General features: G+C 37.5%; 1 protein-coding gene across 1 annotated transcript in view; it reads right to left on the reverse strand.

Annotated features, from left to right (window-relative positions):
• Nucleotides 1-19118, reverse strand: part of LOC150100324 (inverted formin-2-like) — a 319787-nt gene that overhangs the window by 71636 nt on the left and 229033 nt on the right. The window contains exon 10 of the mRNA XM_090402638.1: nt 7850-8028. Within this exon, the coding sequence (XP_090258764.1) occupies nt 7850-8028 (179 nt within the window). The remainder of the gene's footprint in view (nt 1-7849; nt 8029-19118) is intronic.

A 19118-nucleotide genomic window follows, 5' to 3' on the forward strand; every position in this document is an offset into this window, starting at 1 on the left:
TGAGGTAGTTATCCCTCAAAAACTCAAGAAACTCATTTTCTTTACTTCCAGTTGCTATCTCATCATTCCAGTCTTTATTGCTATAATTAAAATCACCCATAATGATCACCCTTTTCTTATTTGCTTGGCTAATTTGACTACATTTCACTATCACCACTATCCATATTACCTGGTCTATATCAACATCCCACCAAGTATTTGATTCCATTCACCTCTATCTCACACCATACTGCCTCAAAACCACTAGCACTATTTCTGTCTTGCATCTCTACTTTGTATGGACATAACTCTTTCTCTATCATCAATAACACTTCCCCTCCCTTTTTACCCCTTCTATCCTCACAAAATACATCATACCCTTCCATCTCTATTCCTGTCAGGATGTCATCCTCTTCCAACCATGTCTCACTTATTCTGACAATCTTTGGTTGCACAGAAGCAATTAGTGCAACCATTTCATCTGCCTTGTTTCTTATACTTCTAGCATTGGTATACAAACATGACAGCTCATTTCTGGATCAGCTAGTTTTATTGATACCACTCACTCGATGTTATCTCTCCATGCTAGACTGCGGACACTTCCCGTTCTGCTTCTTCATTTTAGAACCCTTTTCAATACGAACTATTTCTTCTTGATTCTTGGTCATTCCTTTCCTGCCTACACATGCTCTCACCTCCTCTTGGAGCATCCACTTTTCTCACGCTGTGTACCCCTGTACGCCCTGAGCCTCCCCATTTCCCTGCTCCTCTTGCACACCCATTCTCTCATTTTCTATACTAATACAACTCACTTCTCCATTCATATCCACTTCTTCAAGATGTCAAGTGTAGTGAAGAAATGGAATTGGCATATGAATGAAGATTGTCTGAAGCAGTACACTAATCTTTCAAAAGAGAAAGCAGCGTGTGGGTAGTTAAGGGAAGGTCGTGTTTTGGTAACTTGGCTACATTTTATAATAGAGTGAATGCACTAACCACTTGGCTAACCAAACCAAGTAGTTAGTGTATCCACTAACCCCACCCACCCCCCTTTCCACTTATTGGAGACCTATTCAAAATCTCCAGTTCCCTCATGGCTTTAAAAAGTTCCATGTTTGGTCTCTAGAGTAGGATTTCCAGCCTAAGTAAAAAATAAAATAAAAATACTGAAAATATATGAAATCAATAAAAAATTTGAAAAAATCCTTGTCCCACTCACAGTATGAATGTTCTATAGAATTACAAAAAATGTTTCATGGATTGCGATGGAGTTATGTAAGCGAGCAAAGCAATATTCTAGAGAATTCTCAGTTATGTTGTTAGTAGAATAAAGGATAAATATAGAAGACTGATTTTGGCTGCTGGAGATAGAATGAGTCACATCTGCTGAAAATATATTGGAAATGTTCAACAAGTACTTTGTTAATGTATTTCATGTGCAGATAGGGGGTCAACAGCATAGGAAGGAGGAAAGAAGACTGATAGTTCAATAATGGGAAATGATAGTTCAATAATTTAGAATACTAAGTAACTTTGATGTTAATAGACTGTGACAGTTAACAGTGCCATTGACTAGGTTGTTCAACAGAAGTTTGGCAACAGGAACATTTCCAGAAGAATGTTAAGAAGAAAAAACAATGCTACTGCATAAGGGTGAATCCAAGTCAAGTAGTGTAAGTGTGTGTGTGTGTGTGTATCAGGTATAGTGGTGAAGGTGTTAGAGAGATTGGTTAGAGACAAAATATAAATTTGGATTGATGAGAATGGAGATTTTTTTGAGAGAGCAGCATGAGTTTATGAAGGGAAGGTCATGTTTTAGTAAATTGGCTACATTTTATAATAAGATGACTAGCATAATGAAATGCTTTAGCAAAATTACCTATTAGGAGTTATAAACTCAGGACCTCTTCTTAATCAGCTCCCTCCAAATGCACTGCTGATGTTAATTCTCCTCTTGGCAGGTCTGACCATAACCTTGTCCATGTTTACTTTTCTACAGATCATCCTTCTCCTACTCATTTTTAGCCTTGTATCCTATTGCACTAAGACAATGACAACTGGAATGACCATCAGGATTTCTATACTTCATTCCATGGCCTGATTGTTGCTTTCATTCTTTCTTCTCTCCTCCTCTCACTACATAGGCTTTATTCAAAATCTCTAGCCCTCTCGCTCGGCTTTCACTAAAACCCATAAGAATGAAAAAAATAATCCAAATGTCCGTGGAGACTTCTGGTCCCTTAGACCACAGGATAACTTCTGCCATTGCATTTTCCCACCTTTCTCATTTCCTGATGGTTCAGTACTAGCATCACCTAAAGATAAGGGCATCAGTTTTTTCTTCCAACTTTTATAAATTATCAATGCAAATCTTCTCTTATTATCCCTTGAACTATGCATAGTATGCCTCCTCTCATCTTTTGCCAGAAGAATATCACAACAATGTCCAATAGCATTGATACTAATAAGTTTCCTGGCATTGACAGTATTCCTCCAGTTGTACTAAAAACTTGTGCTCCAGAATTAACACCCATCTTGTATCACCTCTTCAACTTGTCATACTCATCAGGCATGTCCACCTAAATATTAGTGGTTCAGGTGGACATTTGGGAATAAGCTGGATTAAAGCAAACTTTAATCCAGCTTATTCATCAACAACAAATGGTTTCATTACTTAGAGACTAACAAATTACTCAGTGATCACTAGTATGGATTCTACCAATCTCACCTCACAGCAAATGGAAAAGTTTGGAGAAAGTCAAGTTGTTACTCTTGATATTTCCAAGTCATTTAATCAGGTATGTATCATGGTCTTCTTAGCAGGCTACCTTCTTATGGCATTCCTCCTTCCCTTCATGGATTGCCAGCTTCCTCTGATTATTCATTGTGGATGGTGTCATTTCATCCTTTTCAAATGAATACTGGAGTACGGGGCTCTGTGCTTTCACCTACATTCTTCTTTGTGTGTGTGTCAATGTCATCTCTCTCTCTCTCTCTCTCTCTCTGACACTTTGTTGATATTAGCCACGTATTGGAAAGAGAGAGAATTGCTGATGACAGCACTGTATTCTTCTTTTTCATTCTCAAAACCTTGTGGTGCTCAGGAGATTCAATCTTCAAAATCCTCTATAAAACTAATGAGTTAATCACCATTGAGAATAGCAAGGTGACTGGTGCGTTTTAATTCCACCAAACACAATCCTGTCTCATTTCCCAGAAGAAAGACCATGCTACACTCTCCCTCACTTTTTTATACTATTCTGCTTACCAACTAGGACCAGTTTTCTCTTTTTAGGTTGACTTTCGCATCTAGTTTATCCTGCGACTAAATGCATGCCTACACCCTCCAAAAAAGGTTGGTATGCTTTTTCATTCTAAATGATACTTCTCCACTGCTTTATTTCTGACATTTTATAAATCCCAAATCCACCCAGAATATTCTCATATTTGGGATGTATACTACTTAGGACCTCCCTCAGAATGCTTGATTGTATGCAGGAGAACTATTCACTTAATTTATGACACTTTCTCACTGACTCCCTCCAGTCACTTTTATATAGGTGCTCTGTTGCTGCATTACTGGGGAAAAGAGCATCCCTATACTGTTTCCCGAATGATTATAACCCTCAGCTCTAAGAAACAAATCAAATCAACAAATTCCTTTCTTCTCTTTAAACACTTGCTCACACACGGCACCATTATGTCACAGATCTTGGGACTTCCATGTGTGGAGCTGATATATGTATAATATTCCTCCCAGAATATTGTATCATCAGTTTAACATAACCTTTATTATCTCCTATTACACTCATTTCTAAGCTTTTTTTTTCCAGTCTCTTTTGTTTAGCTAACTTTACAAGAGGATTAGTTTTCTTACATCCCCCCCCTCCCCCTTTGTATTTCCTTAGAGTACATGCTGACTTACTTGCTAAGAACTTTCAATATACTTTCTTCTTTTCCAGGAATCTAAATACTGGAGTCTACCATGAAGAGCTTTGGCTTTTCTACCCTTGCAAACAACCTTATCACATGCATTTCTGGCTGATTCAATTTTTATTTTGTTTTTCAGAGTTTGGCACAGAGTCTCCAGGATTTGGTTTTTGTTTTTAAACTCATTTTTTCTCTAATAATATTTCTAAAAAGAAAAAAAATGCTGGAAACAAATACTTATTCATTTTTGGCATTTCTGATAAAATGCCAAACTGTTACACATAACTAAGATGGATAATCAACAGTATTATGAAAAAAGATGGACAGGACTGGGTAATAAGAAATTCTGCTTTGTTGTCTTCAATTTGTTAATCTACATTTTTATTTTATGCTAATCAAGAAACATTGCTCACAATGATTTTGTAACCAGGATCAAAACAGGTTGACTATATTTTGAGCGCAGAATTCCAATATTAATCCTTGTATCTTGTTACTAATACTAATTCCATGGCAAAGTTTCATGGAAGGAGGAATTGGAAGGCCAGGATATCATTAGTGCATGGAAAATTATGAAAGAATATTTGTTAGCAGCAATGGTAAGTTGTATACCATGAGTGAACAAGAGGACACAATTTGGAGTAAAGTGGATGACAAACAATATTAAAGAGGAAATGCATGCAAAAAAGAGGCTGTGGAAGAGATATAAGGAGACAGGTGAAGAGAAGATGCATGAAGAGTATAAGACACAGGCCAGAAGAGTGACTAGTATGGTAAAGAAGACAAAACTGGAATATGAGAGGAGATTAGCCCTAAGATTCAAAGAAAATCCTAGGGAATTTTTTAGATATGTGGCCAATAGGAGGAGATATGACTGTGGAAGAATGATATTGTGGGATAAAAATGGGAATAGAGTGACTGATGCAGAGGAAATAGTAGAATTATTCAATGAACACTTTATTGGAGTATTTCATCCTGGTGGAGTCAGTTTTAATGCTAGAGGGATAGAGAAGGTTTGAGGTTTAGAGGTACAGGAGGAGCGTGTGTTTCAAATACTGAGTACTCTGGATGTCACTACAGCTGTGGGACTGGATGGTATTTCACCACGAGTTCTGAGAGAATGTGCTAGAGAATTGACAGTGCCTGGTTTTTCGATGAAAGTCTGGCTGCAGGAAAGGTGCCCCTGGAATGGAAGGAAGGCAAGATAGTGCCATTGCATAAGGGTGGTAGCAGACTGGAAGTGTCTAATTATAGGCCAGTTTGTGTGTCATCAGTAGTTAGTAAGATCTTTGAGAAAGTAGTGAAGGACCATATACGGCATTGGGCAGATGAGGGTAATGTTATCTGTGAGAGTCAACAGGGATTTGCGACAGGGTGCTCTTGTTTCAGCAATATGCTAGCCTTTTAGGATAACGTTATGAGAGCATTAGATGAGGGAAAGGCATATACTGCCATTTTATTAGACTTAGCAAAGGCATTTGACAGGGTGCCACATGATAAGCTGATATTTAAGTTGCAGCATGTGGGTCTGGATGTCAGACTGGTCAACTGGATTCAGGATTGGCTGTCCAATAGGTATCAGAGAGTTGTGTATGGTGGGGCAGTTTCAAGGAAGCAGAAGGTTACAAGTGGGGTCCCACAGGGCTCAATACTGGGACCTATATTGTTTAACCTTTATATTAATGACATTATTAGTGGACTGCAAGGGGATATTCAGTTGTTTGCAGATGATGCAAAGCTCGGAAGGATTATTAGTAATAGTGCAGATGCGGCAGCCCTGCAAGGAAATTTGAATAAGCTAGATAGATGGACAAATGAATGGGGGGTATCAGTTTAATGCAGCAAAATGTAAGGTCTTGAGGTTTGGGAAACATCGATGGGATGCAGCATACTCTATGGGAGGAGTTATGCTGGAGGAAGTAGAGGAGACAAGAGATCTGGGGTTGATGGTTGATAGAAACCTGAAGTTTAGGGGACATATTGCAAAGGTGGTGAAGGTAACACAGAGGATTGCTGCAATTATGAGAAGGACACTGACCTGCAGAGATAAGAGGGTTATCATTCTGTTGTATAAGTCTCTGATCAGACCACACTTGGACTATTGTTCTCAAATTTGGTCTCCAGGATTTGAAGGGGATAAATTAACTGTGGAAAGGATACAAAGACGGATGACAAAGATGGTTTCAGGACTGTACAAGGATAGTTACGAGGATCAGCTGAGGGAATGTGGACTGCAGAGTTTGGTGGATAGAAGGAGAGGTGATATGATTGAGACTTTTAAACTGTTGAGAGGTGGTTACAGGGTTGACACTGGGGAGTTCTTTCGCTTGGTTGAACAGCGGGAAGGAGTGATGACAAGAGGCCATCCATGGAAGTTACGAAAGGAAACTGTGAGCAAGCGGGTGAGGAGTGGTTTCTTTGCATGGAGGGTGGTTGAACTGTGGAATGCATTGCCTGATGGAGTGGTGAGAGCGAGAACAGTCAATGAGGAGTGGTATGATAGACTTTGTGTTTCTTGGGGGGGGGGGGAATCTCCCCTCGATGAGTCTTGACAGACTTTATGTTCTTAGGAAGGACCTCCCACGATTAGTCTTTTGATTCCATGGAGGCCTGAATAATAATAATAATAATTTACATATTTCTGAGTGAGTCTCTTTCGTATTTATTTCTATGAGGTATGGAAAGTTTTGCATTAGTATTTTGCACCAAAATTAGCTAGTTAGCTGAGTAGATAATGTACCTACTTTCCAACTAACAGACTGCAAGTTTGAATCCAACTGCAGACAAGGTGGTTTGTGAATAACTTTAGGTGGGAGATGGAATTTTGTTTCTTGGTGCGAGACCACTACTCTGCTTAATGGAGGCTTGAAGTAGGTTGAAAAAGATCTGTGTTTGGTGTATAACATGGTTTATGGATTATGCAATAAAATAAAAAATAAAATTAAAAACTATTAGTTCATTCATGGTACTAAAGATTTACAAATTTCTGTGATGAGAATCACAGATTCTGTGATTGCTTTTAATCTAGCTTTGCAAAAACACTACTCTTTCTCCTCATGAACAGCAATTCTCAAAAAAATCCATCTGTATCACAGCATTAATAAATTTCATTCCTGTTCTTAAAATATGTAGTCAGGATTCTTCTGAAAACAAATTTTTTATTCCTTGAGCTAACAAGTTCCACTATTAAACATCTAATCCAAACATTTCTGTTTGTAATTCAGAAAAATTCAGGTTTCTATTCAAATTCAGATATAAATTTTGATCTTTTCAAGCCAGATGTGGTTTGCTTGCAGGTTCACAAATGCTTTCACCTGAAGATGACTTCCTATTCACACTGCAAGCAGAAGATTTTTTATTTATCAGTAATGCAGTGCTTAGTACATCATCACTGCAAGTTCAAAAGAAAGGCATTAATCTTATGGCAAAGTTTAGGAATGATATCAAATTCTCCAGGGCTTTATTTATAATATTTGAGAGAGCAGTTAAATAACACTAGTGATAGCCTGCCCCCCCCCCCCATCTCAGTCTCCATTCCACTGGAAAAAGAGTGTGGGATAGATGTGTAAATGCATGACCTAATGTATACATCTTCTCAAATGCAGCCTGAAAGTCTGAGAAATTTGATTCCACTTTTACATTCCAATTTTGGAATATATTAGGCATCCAAAATGATTTTCAGTTACCAAAAAAAGGAAAAGTTTTAATTGGTTGGCCAATGTAATTTCTCATTAATGTCATTAATGCTATTTTTCAGTATTTCTTTGGGAAGAATAAAGCAAGTGCAAGTTATGTTAATTATGTTAAAAACATTAATGAAGACAACTGAAATATTTATTAGAATATCAGAACATCTACTTAAATATGCATTTATGTTAAAGTTAACCAATCCTAAGAAACCACAATAAAATCACTATGTATAAAATATTATAATTTTTTTTACCGTGCACATTCTGGTAAAAGGTCGAGTTCTGAAGTGAAGGATAGCATTTCTTTGTTTTCATGTTCTGCTGCTTTCACCAGAAAATGCAATAAAGTCATTCTCGGTCTGTTTGCTCGCGTTTCCATTAGTTTGGGAAGAGTAGCAAGCTTAAATCCAACTGCATTTCCAGCATAGCTACCCTAAATAGAACAGATTAAAGCACAGAAGTGAGGTATTAAACAAAAAAAAAAAAAGTTGAAAAAAAATACACACTTTTTTTTTTTTTTTTTTTTTTTTTTTTTTTTAACATTTAACCAGGAAAAACAAAACTGAGCACTTTTAAAGCTTCTCATAAAATTATATGTTCACATGTATATTAATTACTGTATTATAGTAATTGCTAATTTTTTTATAAAAATAGCAATAATTTTGTGTGTGTGTGTGTGTGTGTGTGTGTGTATAAAAGAATCTGATTAACACATTTGGAAAAAGAACCAGTATGCTAAATTTAAAGGTCAATGGCTAATTTATTTGTTCCATATGAGACTGCTGCAATGTAAAGTATTACTTTGAAGGAAAAAAGGGTGGACTTGCAAGTTATTAAAATTTGCTTATTATAACTCATTTAAGATTATTGATATCTCTAAGTATATTTGAAAAAATAGTACAAAAATTCCAGATATTACAATCTGCAAAGCTAATTTTACATTGACACCACAGTTGAAGTAAAAGAACAACAATAAAGAAACTACAAATGAATTAATCTTTAAAGCACCTACACAAATCTTTAATGGACATAGCTAATTTAAAAGGATACTTTGCTTCAAATATTCAACTGAACTCAACCAGACAACTCTTTTTTAAAGATCTGGTGCTTCTTTAATAGCATTTTTTTAAAACAGGCATTTCAGAGATTGCAATAATAGCAATTCTTTGAAATATCAGTAATGCATATATGCATTATGTAAGGTAATGACATTAAAAAATCAAACTAAATTAAAATGGAAAATCTAATATAAAAACTAGAACATTTCTGTATATTATTCCATATTCATACATTCATAAATGATGAGAATTAGAGGACAGAATATGAAACCCATATTATTATTATGGGCAAGTCCATGGAGTCCTTAGACCACTGAGGGAGGACCTAAACATAATGTCAAGAACTATCCAACATTCGTGCAGTATTATTATTTATTATTATTATTATTATTCCGGGAAACTCCAAGGAGTCGACAGACTCATCGAGGGAGGCCCTAACATCATGTCTGGAACAACTATTTAACATTCACACAGTATCTATCATATCTTGTCTTGAACTCATTCACGGTCGTAGCACCCACAACAGACTCTGGAAGCTTATTCCACTCATTCACCACTCTCCAAGTAAAAAACCTAGCTCTAACACCCTTGTCAACCATGCTCTTGCTTAGCTTCCATGCATGGACCCTAGTCCTCCCACCACCAGTCATATTTCCAAAAATATCTTCTGGATCAATCTTATAAAAACCCTTCAGTAATTTGAATGTCTCAATCATATCACCCCTCCTTCGCCTATCGTCCAATTTCTGCAACCCACAAATTCTCAACCTATTCTCATAAGGTTCATTCCACAGTCCTGCTATCATCTTGGTCACTCGTCTCTGGACCCTCTCCACTTTCTCCCCATCACGAAGAAACCCTGGTGCCCATAACTGGGCACAGAAGTCCAGATGGGGTCTTATCAAGGCTCGATACAGAGGAACAACAACTTGTTTGTCTCTGCATGTTAAAGTATTTTTCATAAGCCAAGTGATTTGGTGAGCTGTTTTAGTCACTTTTGCAATGTGCCCCCTAAACTTCAACTCCCTATCCACCAGCATTCCCAAATCCCTGGCCTCATCAATCTCCTAGAGTACGGTTCCACCAATGCAATATACTGCTGCTGTTCTTTTCACCCCAAAGTGCATAACCTTACACTTTGCCACATTAAACTGACATCCATTTTTCCTAGCCCAGTCCTCCAAACTATCCAAATCATCCTGTAAAATTTTGACATCCTGTGCACTCACAATTGCTCTACCCAACTTTGCATCATCAGCAAACAAGTGAACACTTCCTCTCAAATCCTTTCCAATATCATTGATGAACAGATTGAAAAGCAGTGGTCCAAGAACAGAGCCCTGCGGTACTCCACTAGTCACAAGACGTCTTTTTGACTCCACTCCTGAATAAACCACTCTCTGGTATCTCTCCTTCAACCACCCTCCTATCCATCTTACCAACCCTATATCTATCCCCATCTGCTCCAGTTTACTGATTAGGGTTCCATGTGGTATCCTGTCAAAGGCCTTGGCAAGGTCCAGCAGTATCACTGTAAACCCATGACCCCTATCCAGTTCAGCCGTCACTGTGTTATAAAACGTGAGCAAGTTACTGAGGCATGATCTACCCTTCACAAAACCATGTTGTCCCCCATACAATATCCCATTTTCATCTATCCAATCCTGTATTATTTTCTTGACTAATTTCTCTAAGACCTTAACAATAATTCCTGATATGCTAATCGGTCGGTAATTTACAACAGCAGTCTTGGAACCACCTTTATGCAGTGGAACTATTTTCCCCTCCTTCCACCCGCTTGGGACTAACCCAGACCCGAGACTCAAATTAAACAAAATGGTCAAGGGTACTGACAATTCTTTAGCTGCTTCTCGTACTACACGAGCTGGTATACCATCCAATCCCACAGATGTATTGACATTGAGGTTATGCAATAGACTACTCACCTCCACTTCATTCACCACAATTCCCGTATAATCTACTGGTTTATTCGTTTCTGCAATGTCACCACCTGGATGATATATTCTTGCAAAGTGCTCACTCAGTAACTCAGCTATCTCAACTGATTCAGTTACCTCCCTACCATCAGCATTCTTTAAAATCATTCTGCCATATACATTTTTCCTTTTACTTGCTACATATCTAAAAAACTGTTTAGGATTCTCTTTAGCCTGCACGGCCAATATTCTTTCGTAATCCTTTTTTGCTTTTCTTACCACACTCGTCACCCTTCTGGCCTGCGCTTTATACCGTTCATGTGCCTGCCAGTCACCTTTCTCCTTAAATTCCCTCCATAGTTGTTTCTTTTTTTGCAGCTCAAGCTTAATGGTGTTATTCATCCATTTAACCCCTACTTGATTTATTATTCAGACTCTAGGTATACAGTCAGCCATTGCTTCATGCAAGCACTTCCTAAATACCTCCCATGCACTTATTCGTTTCTGCAATGTCACCACCTGGATGATATATTCTTGCAAAGTGCTCACTCAGTAACTCAGCTATCTCAACGATTCAGTTACCTCCCTACCATCAGCATTCTTTAAAATCATTCTGCCATGTACATTTTTCCTTTTACTTGCTACATATCTAAAAAACTGTTTAGGATTCTCTTTAGCCTGCACGGCCAATATTCTTTCGTAATCCTTTTTTGCTTTTCTTACCACACTCGTCACCCTTCTGGCCTGCGCTTTATACCGTTCATGTGCCTGCCAATCACCTTTCTCCTTAAATTCCCTCCATAGTTGTTTCTTTTTTTGCAGCTCAAGCTTAATGGTGTTATTCATCCATTTAACCCCTACTTGATTTATTATTCGGACTCTAGGTATACAGTCAGCCATTGCTTCATGCAAGCACTTCCTAAATACCTCCCATGCACTATCAACTTCTAGTCCTTGCAGTTGTACATGCCATGGCACTGAGCCAATCAAACTCCTAAGCTTGTCATACCTTCCCGCCCGATAATTCCACATGTACCCTGTCTTAATAGAAAATTCCACACCTTTAGCCACCTCCCAAGTCAAGACCCTATGATCACTCTCACCGATTGGTGGCAATGTGGTCATATTTGTTACAGCCAAATCCTCAGATGTAATTACTAGGTCAAGCACTCTCTGACCCCTAGTATTTTCTATTATTATATGTAATTACTAGGTCAAGCACTCTCTGACCCCTAGTATTTTCCATTACATGCTGTCGCAGATAGTTATCCCTTAATAACCGCATAAAATCCAATTCCTTCCTCCCGTATGTGTCCTCTCCTCACTCCAATCAATGCGACCATAGTTGAAATCTCCCATAATAATTACCCTCCTTCCACCCATTTCTTCTATTTGCTTGTGCATACTGTCACCACCATCTTTTCCATCACCTGGTCTATAGCAGCACCCAATTGTATATTTAGTTCTGCTAGCCACAATCTCACACCAAATGGCCTCAAATGTGCTCTTTTCTCTATCCTGCAATTCAACTTCTATTCTCCTTGGCTGTAGCTCATCAGCAATCATCAACAATACTCCTCCCCCCATTTTATTCTCTCTGTCATTCCTGAACACACTATACCCATCACATTCAATCCTACTAGCTATATCATCTACAGTCAGCCATGTTTCACTAATACCAATAACCTGTGGTCTGGAAGTGCCAACCATGGCCAAAAACTCTTCCTTCTTGTTTCTAATAGTCCTAGTATTAGTGTACATGAATTTAACACCCCCATTAGCCCCAACCCTACCTTGATGCCTTATATTAACTATCCCACTCTGGTTTGTTGTCCTTATTTGCTCTAGCATATTATATTCATTCTTACATTCAACTGCCTCCCTAAGGACTGTATATCTACTACCCCCCCCCTTAACAAATCTAGTTTCCCTGAATTTGCACATCCACTACATTCAGCAACACTCTCTCAAGTCTTCTTACACCATAACCATTCAAATGCAGGCCATCCATCTTATATAGATCCTTTCGCCCATCAAACTCGCTCCACACGTCCACACCACTCGTCATACATAACCCACGCATAAAGTCATTCGCAATTATGGCCCTCCTTTTAAACATTTCACTGTCATACCGTGGCAAAAGACTAATCATTCTAACTCTCTCACTCTTTTCTTTTGCTACCTCAAACAATTCATTCAGGTCTTCTATCATTTCCATTTTATCTCCTTTCAAATCATTCGTACCTGCCACAACAATCATTTCTTTCACCCTTTCCTTTTGCTCTCTAATAGACTCAGTTACATCCTTTATGGTCGCACCAGGTTGGTACGATTTTGTCAAATCCTCTACTAACACACCTCGTACTAACGAGTCTCCATACAGCACTCTATCCTTCATTTTGTTCATGTTCACATTCATGCGCCTATTTTTCCTGTCATACCTTTTATTACTGGTTGGTTCATTCGGTCGACTTTTGTTCATGCACTCTAGCTGCTGTTTTGCCCTTTCTATCACACCATTCAACAACGCAATCTCACTCATTGCATCTATCTCATCTTTTTTATTCTCTGAGAAACCATTAATACTATCATTCACACTCTCATAATTCTCATGTACAACCTTGCCGTTTCTTGTCATATCGCTATTTTCTTCATTCTGAAGTTTGACAAAATTATCACGCTCACGATCCGAAATACACTTCAATTCCTCATTATTTCCCTACATTTTCTACACACATTCAATCCTTTATTATCATCTATCCACACTCCGACCGCACTTCGCAAAGCGTACATTTCACAGCTAGTACACTGAGTCATTTCTTTTATACTACCGTTATGATAAAGATGGCGAACCATCATTACTGGCCGCCATTTTCCTTCGTACAGGTGCCATAATTATTTGCAACGTGTTTTATCAAATAATAGTTATAACACACCAAAAACACACAAATAGACACACTAAAATACGCAAGGCAAACAAAACCACGCAATATTAAGTAATTTTATCAACAATAACTGAAAATAATACTTATCTTATCGGGAGCTTGCACGAACACTACACACTATGACATAACCTCGAACCCAACCCCATATACTCGAATTGTATCCATCATACAAGCATCAAATGTTGTTATCTGTATGCATTAGGTCATTTACACTGCTATGCAACACATAATAATAATTATGCTGTTCTCAAACATCATAATTTTTATTATTAATGTTAATAATAATAATCATTATTATTGACATCTGACCTCCATGGAGTCAGAAACTCATTGTGGGAGGTACACACTATTGCACATAATACTCATCCAGCTGTGCCTTAAAATGATTTAATATCAACATCCACAACACACTCAGGCAATGTATTCTACTCACCTACCACTCTCCATGCAAAGAACCTTTACCTCACTCATCTGCTCACACCCTTCATATACAGTTACCAGCGATGGCCTCTTGTTCTACCCTACTTCCATTCTATGAAAAATCTTTTCATGTCAACTTGATAACAATCCTTCATTACCTTTATATGTCTCAATCATATACCCCACTTTTCCTCCTATTTATGAGGATTTACAACTTACATTCTCTCAATCTGTCCTCGTACTCCACATTCCAAAGACCACTGACCACCATAGAGAATCTTCTCTGGATCCTTTCCAACATATTCTCATCACTATGAAACCCAGCAACCAAATCTGTGCAAAATAATCCACATGTTCAAAACCTTATACAATGGCATTATAACCTCTCTAGTTCTGCATGTCAGGGTACTCCACATCGTTATCATTATCCGACAAGATGTCCTCACAACTTGTGCTTTGTGGCCCTGAATTTCAGGTCCTTATCCAACATCATTCCTAGATCTCTCATCTCCTCTATTTCCTTTGAAGTTTCTCCACCAAGTGTATACTTTGCATCCCATCATTCCTTTAATCTCAAAACCTTACACTCTGCAATATTTAATTGATTGGTTCCATTTGCTGATTCATGCAATTTATTAAAGTCCTCCTGTAAGGCCATAACATCTGCTCGACTCTGCATTGCATTCCCCAATTTTGCATCATCTGCAAGCAGCTGCATATTACTAGTTAAACCCATCCCAGTATTATGAATATACAAATTGAACAACAATGGCTCCAAAACTGACCCCTCCAAACTCTTTTGACCTCTCCAAGTTGTATATACCGCACTGCCATATACAACTTGCTATACCTATCAGACAGCAAGTCATAGATCCAACTCAGAAATATATGTTATCCAATCCCATCTGTTTCAGTTTATTTAACAGCTTACAAGTGGGATCCTACAGAGACCAGTACTGGGTCCTCTATTGTTTAACCTTTATATCAATGACACTGTCAGTGGATTGCAGGGGGATATTCAGTTGTTTGCAGATGATTTGAAGCTGGGAAGAGTTATTAGTAATAGTGTAGATGTGGCAGTCCTGCAAGAGGATTTGAATAAAGACAGATAAGCAAATGAATGGGGTAGTGCAGTATAATGCAGCAAAATGTAAAGTCTTGAAGTTTGGAATACATCGATGGCAGGCTGCATACTCGATTGGAGGAGCTGTACTGGAGGAAGTAAGGGAGACAAAAGATCTGAGAGTGATGAGCAACAAAAAATTGAAATTCAGGGGACATATTGCAAAGGTGGTGAAGGTAACCCAGAAGATTGTTGCAATACTGAGAAGGACACTGACCTGCAGAGATAAAAGAGTTGTTGTTCCATTGTATAAGACTCTGATCACACCATACTTAAACTATTTGGTCTCCAGGATTTGAAGGAGATAAATTAACTGTGGAAAGGATACAGAAGCGAGATAACAAAGATAGTTACAGGACTGTACAATGTTAGTTATGAGGATTGGCTGAGGGAATGTAAACTGCAGAGTTTGGAAGAGAGAAGAAGGAGAGGTGATATGATTGAGACATTTAAACTGTTGAGCAGTAGTTACAGGGTTGACACTGGGGAGTTCTTTTGCTTGATGGAACAGTGGGAAGGAGCAATGACAAGGGGCCATCCCTGAAAGTTACAAAAGGAAGCTGTGAGCAAGAGGGCGAGGAGTGATTTCTTTGCATGGAGGCTGGTTAAACCATGGAATGTTGTCTGATAGAGTAGTGAGAGCAAGGGTGGTCAATGAGTTCAGGGAATGGTATGATAGACTTTGTGTTTCCTAGGAAGGACCTCACACGATGAGTCTTTTGACTCCATGGAGGCCTGAATAATAATAATAATAATAAAAGATTTTACAAAATCCAAGTGCACCACTGCATATGCATCTCCCCCTGTACTTGTCACCTTGTTATTGTACATAAGTTAGTAAAACATGATCTCCCTTTAACAAATTCATGCTGATAACCACAGAGAATACTGCTTGTATCAACTCATTTTTGTATCCTACTTCTCACCAATCTTGCTAGTACCTTCAAACACAACTCCAGACATACAGATTGGCCTATAATTTGTAGCCACAGCCTTATCACCACATTTATGCAGTGGAATAATTTTTACCTTCCTCCCACTCCCTTGGTACCTGTGCTGTTGCAAGACTTTTATTAAATAGGCATACCAATGCTATTGCCAATTCCCTGGAACATTCCCTTAAGATCCCTGATGATATATCATCAAATCTTATCACCTTATTGACATCAAGGTTATTTATTTCCTCAAATACCTCCTGCTCAGTCACAATTAAGCCATCCCCCTCCTATGAACTCTACACTTAATTTTCTCATGATTCCACCCTGATCAGGATGAAACACCCTTATAAACTGATTACTGAATTTCTCAACAATGTCTTCTGCAGCAGTTACCATTCTATCACTTTCATCCATTAACATCATCTTACCATGATCATTTTTCCTTCTACTTGCCACATATCTAAAAATCTCTCTGGGGTTTTCTTCAACTGATTTCCCAATTACTGCTCAATAACTGCACTTTTATTTTCCTTACTAATTGGAGTCAATTCTCTTCTCCTGGCTTGTTCTTTATACTCTTCATGTAACTGATTATTACCATTAATCAACTTGTATTGCATCCAAAGTACCTTCTTCCAGATTTAATGCTCAAGTTATTTTCATACTTATTCATCCATTTTACACCTACCTTATTCAGCTTTTTGGCCTTCATAACACATTCACACATTTTTAGTGAAAAAGATAATTACAAAATAGAACAGAAAAAGTTATGCTGATATGTGTTGGAAAAAAGCTAGTTTGAATAATAATGTTACAAGTAATGGGGGAAATGGTTCAAAGCATCACTAATTAAATAAAAAGGTTAAACTAATATTAACAAAAAATATAATATAAATAAAATAAAAATATAAATTTTAAAAATAATAAAATAGTTAATCAAAGATTAAAGACCACAGATCTGACAGTTCTGATCTGCCAGAAGAGAATATGCCATGTTGTTATGTGCCATTCTAGTCGTTTTCGACTCTTGGTAATACTATGAACAAAGGCTCCTCATCCCACTCAGCCTCTTGTTCTTTCTTTCAGTAATTGTAAGTTCAAGTTGGTAAGTTCTTTTAAAAAAGAGTTGGACGGATAACACTTTTGTGATCTTCCTCTTCTTCTCATTCCCTCAATCTTCCCCAACATCTTATGTTATAAGTCAGGGGTGTTCAACCTGTTGATCACTTGTTTATTCCTCCTTACTTACAAATTTAATTCAAACTGAAAACATAATATTTTATTTATCATTATTTTGTATTATTTTTAATTCGCTTTAAGTGTATTGCTATTATTTATTTATTTTATGTTAAAATTGTCAAATCAGTAATTTTCTTATAAGCCTGGGTAAATTAATTAATTTGGATCAGTGGAAGTCAAACAGTGAGCCAAGAGAATATGATTATAAGCAAAGTGTAAAAACTCAATTGTAGCTTAAATATTAAATATTCCAAAGCACATTACAAGCAGCGATAGCAAAGTGGTAAAAAACACTCAACAGGCATACAGTTAGGAATAGATATCCATACTTGAAGTAGAAAAAGTCATCAAAGGCTTAAAATGTGGAAAGGCAGCAGGAATAGATGATATTAGACCAGAAATGCTGAAGTATGGTGGTATAGAAGTCTTGCAGTGGCTGCATTGTATGGTTCAGAAGGCCTGGACAGAGGCACGAATTCCCGATGATTGGAGTAGAGCTCTCATAGTACCCATATATAAAAAGGGAAATAAAACTGAATGTGAGAATTATAGAGGTATTTCCCTGCTGAGTGTTCCTGGTAAGATATATGCAAGTATACTTGAGAAAAAACTGTTGAGAAGAATTGTAGAAGAAAAGCTTGGTGAAGAACAAGCTGGATTCAGGCCAAATAGAGGCTGTCAGGATCAGATCTTCACTTTACGACAAATAGTGGCGAAATCATGGGAATATAACAAAGATCTCTATTTGAGTTTTGTGGATCTGGAAAAGGCATACGATAAGGTGCCAAGAGAGAAGCTATTCATTACGCTACAGTTATATGGTGTCAATGGGGCATTATATCAAGCAATACTTAGTCTTTATTTGAGTTGTAAGTCAGCAGTTAGAATTGAAGGAAGTACAGGGAGATGGTTTAATGTTAAATCTGGTGTGAGACAAGGAGGTACATTATCCCCTCTGTTATTCATTATCTATATGGATCACATTATGAAGGAAAGTGGTATTAAACATGATATCAAAATTGGAGATGTTAATGTCATCTCTTTGCTTTATGCAGATGATGTTATACTTATCAATAAATCCGCTATGAGTCTGCAAGATTCCTCGACTAAATTGAATAACTGTTGTAATAGATATGGTATGAAGGTCAGCAATAAAAAGACAAAGACAATGAAAATAGGCAGAATCATTGAAAATGTCAACTGTGTTGTGAATGGAGAACCTGTGGAACAAGTAAAACATTTCACCTACTTAGGCACGATTTTTAGTGAAGATGGTAAATTAAATACGGAAATAGACAACAGAATCAACAAAGCTGGTATAGTAGGAAGTCGACTGAATAAATTTATATGGAATAAGAGAGAAATTAGCCAAAACACTAAATTAGCTGTATACAAGACAGTGTTCAAACCAGTTTTAACTTATGGATCTGAAAGCTAGGTCAGAAGTAAAACACTTGACCAAAGACTAGAGACTGCAGATATGAGAGTCCTGAGAAAGATTATAGGCATGAACAGATGGCATCAATGGCAATATCATATTAAAAATGAGGATATTAGGAAAGAACTTGACATTGTCAGCATCCAGGAATGCATTATCAGAGCTAATCTCAGGCGGTATGGTCATTTAAACAGAATGTGCGAGGAAAAATTGGCAAAACAAGTGTTCTCTGCCAGGTTGGCAGGAAAACGATCCAGAGGAAGACCAAGATATAGGTGGATTGATACAGTACAAAGTGTCTTAGACGACAGAAATATAAGATCTAATAATATTGGAGTCTTGACAAGTAACAGACTGATCTGGAAGAAAATTGTAGATAGAAAGTTAGTAATGATGTAAATTTTTCATGTAGTACTATCGTATCC

Source organism: Typopeltis vanoorti, chromosome 13 (assembly GCF_054136105.1).
Source record: "Typopeltis vanoorti isolate ZY-2024b chromosome 13, IOZ_Tvanoo_1.0, whole genome shotgun sequence".
NCBI lineage: Eukaryota > Metazoa > Arthropoda > Arachnida > Uropygi > Thelyphonidae > Typopeltis > Typopeltis vanoorti.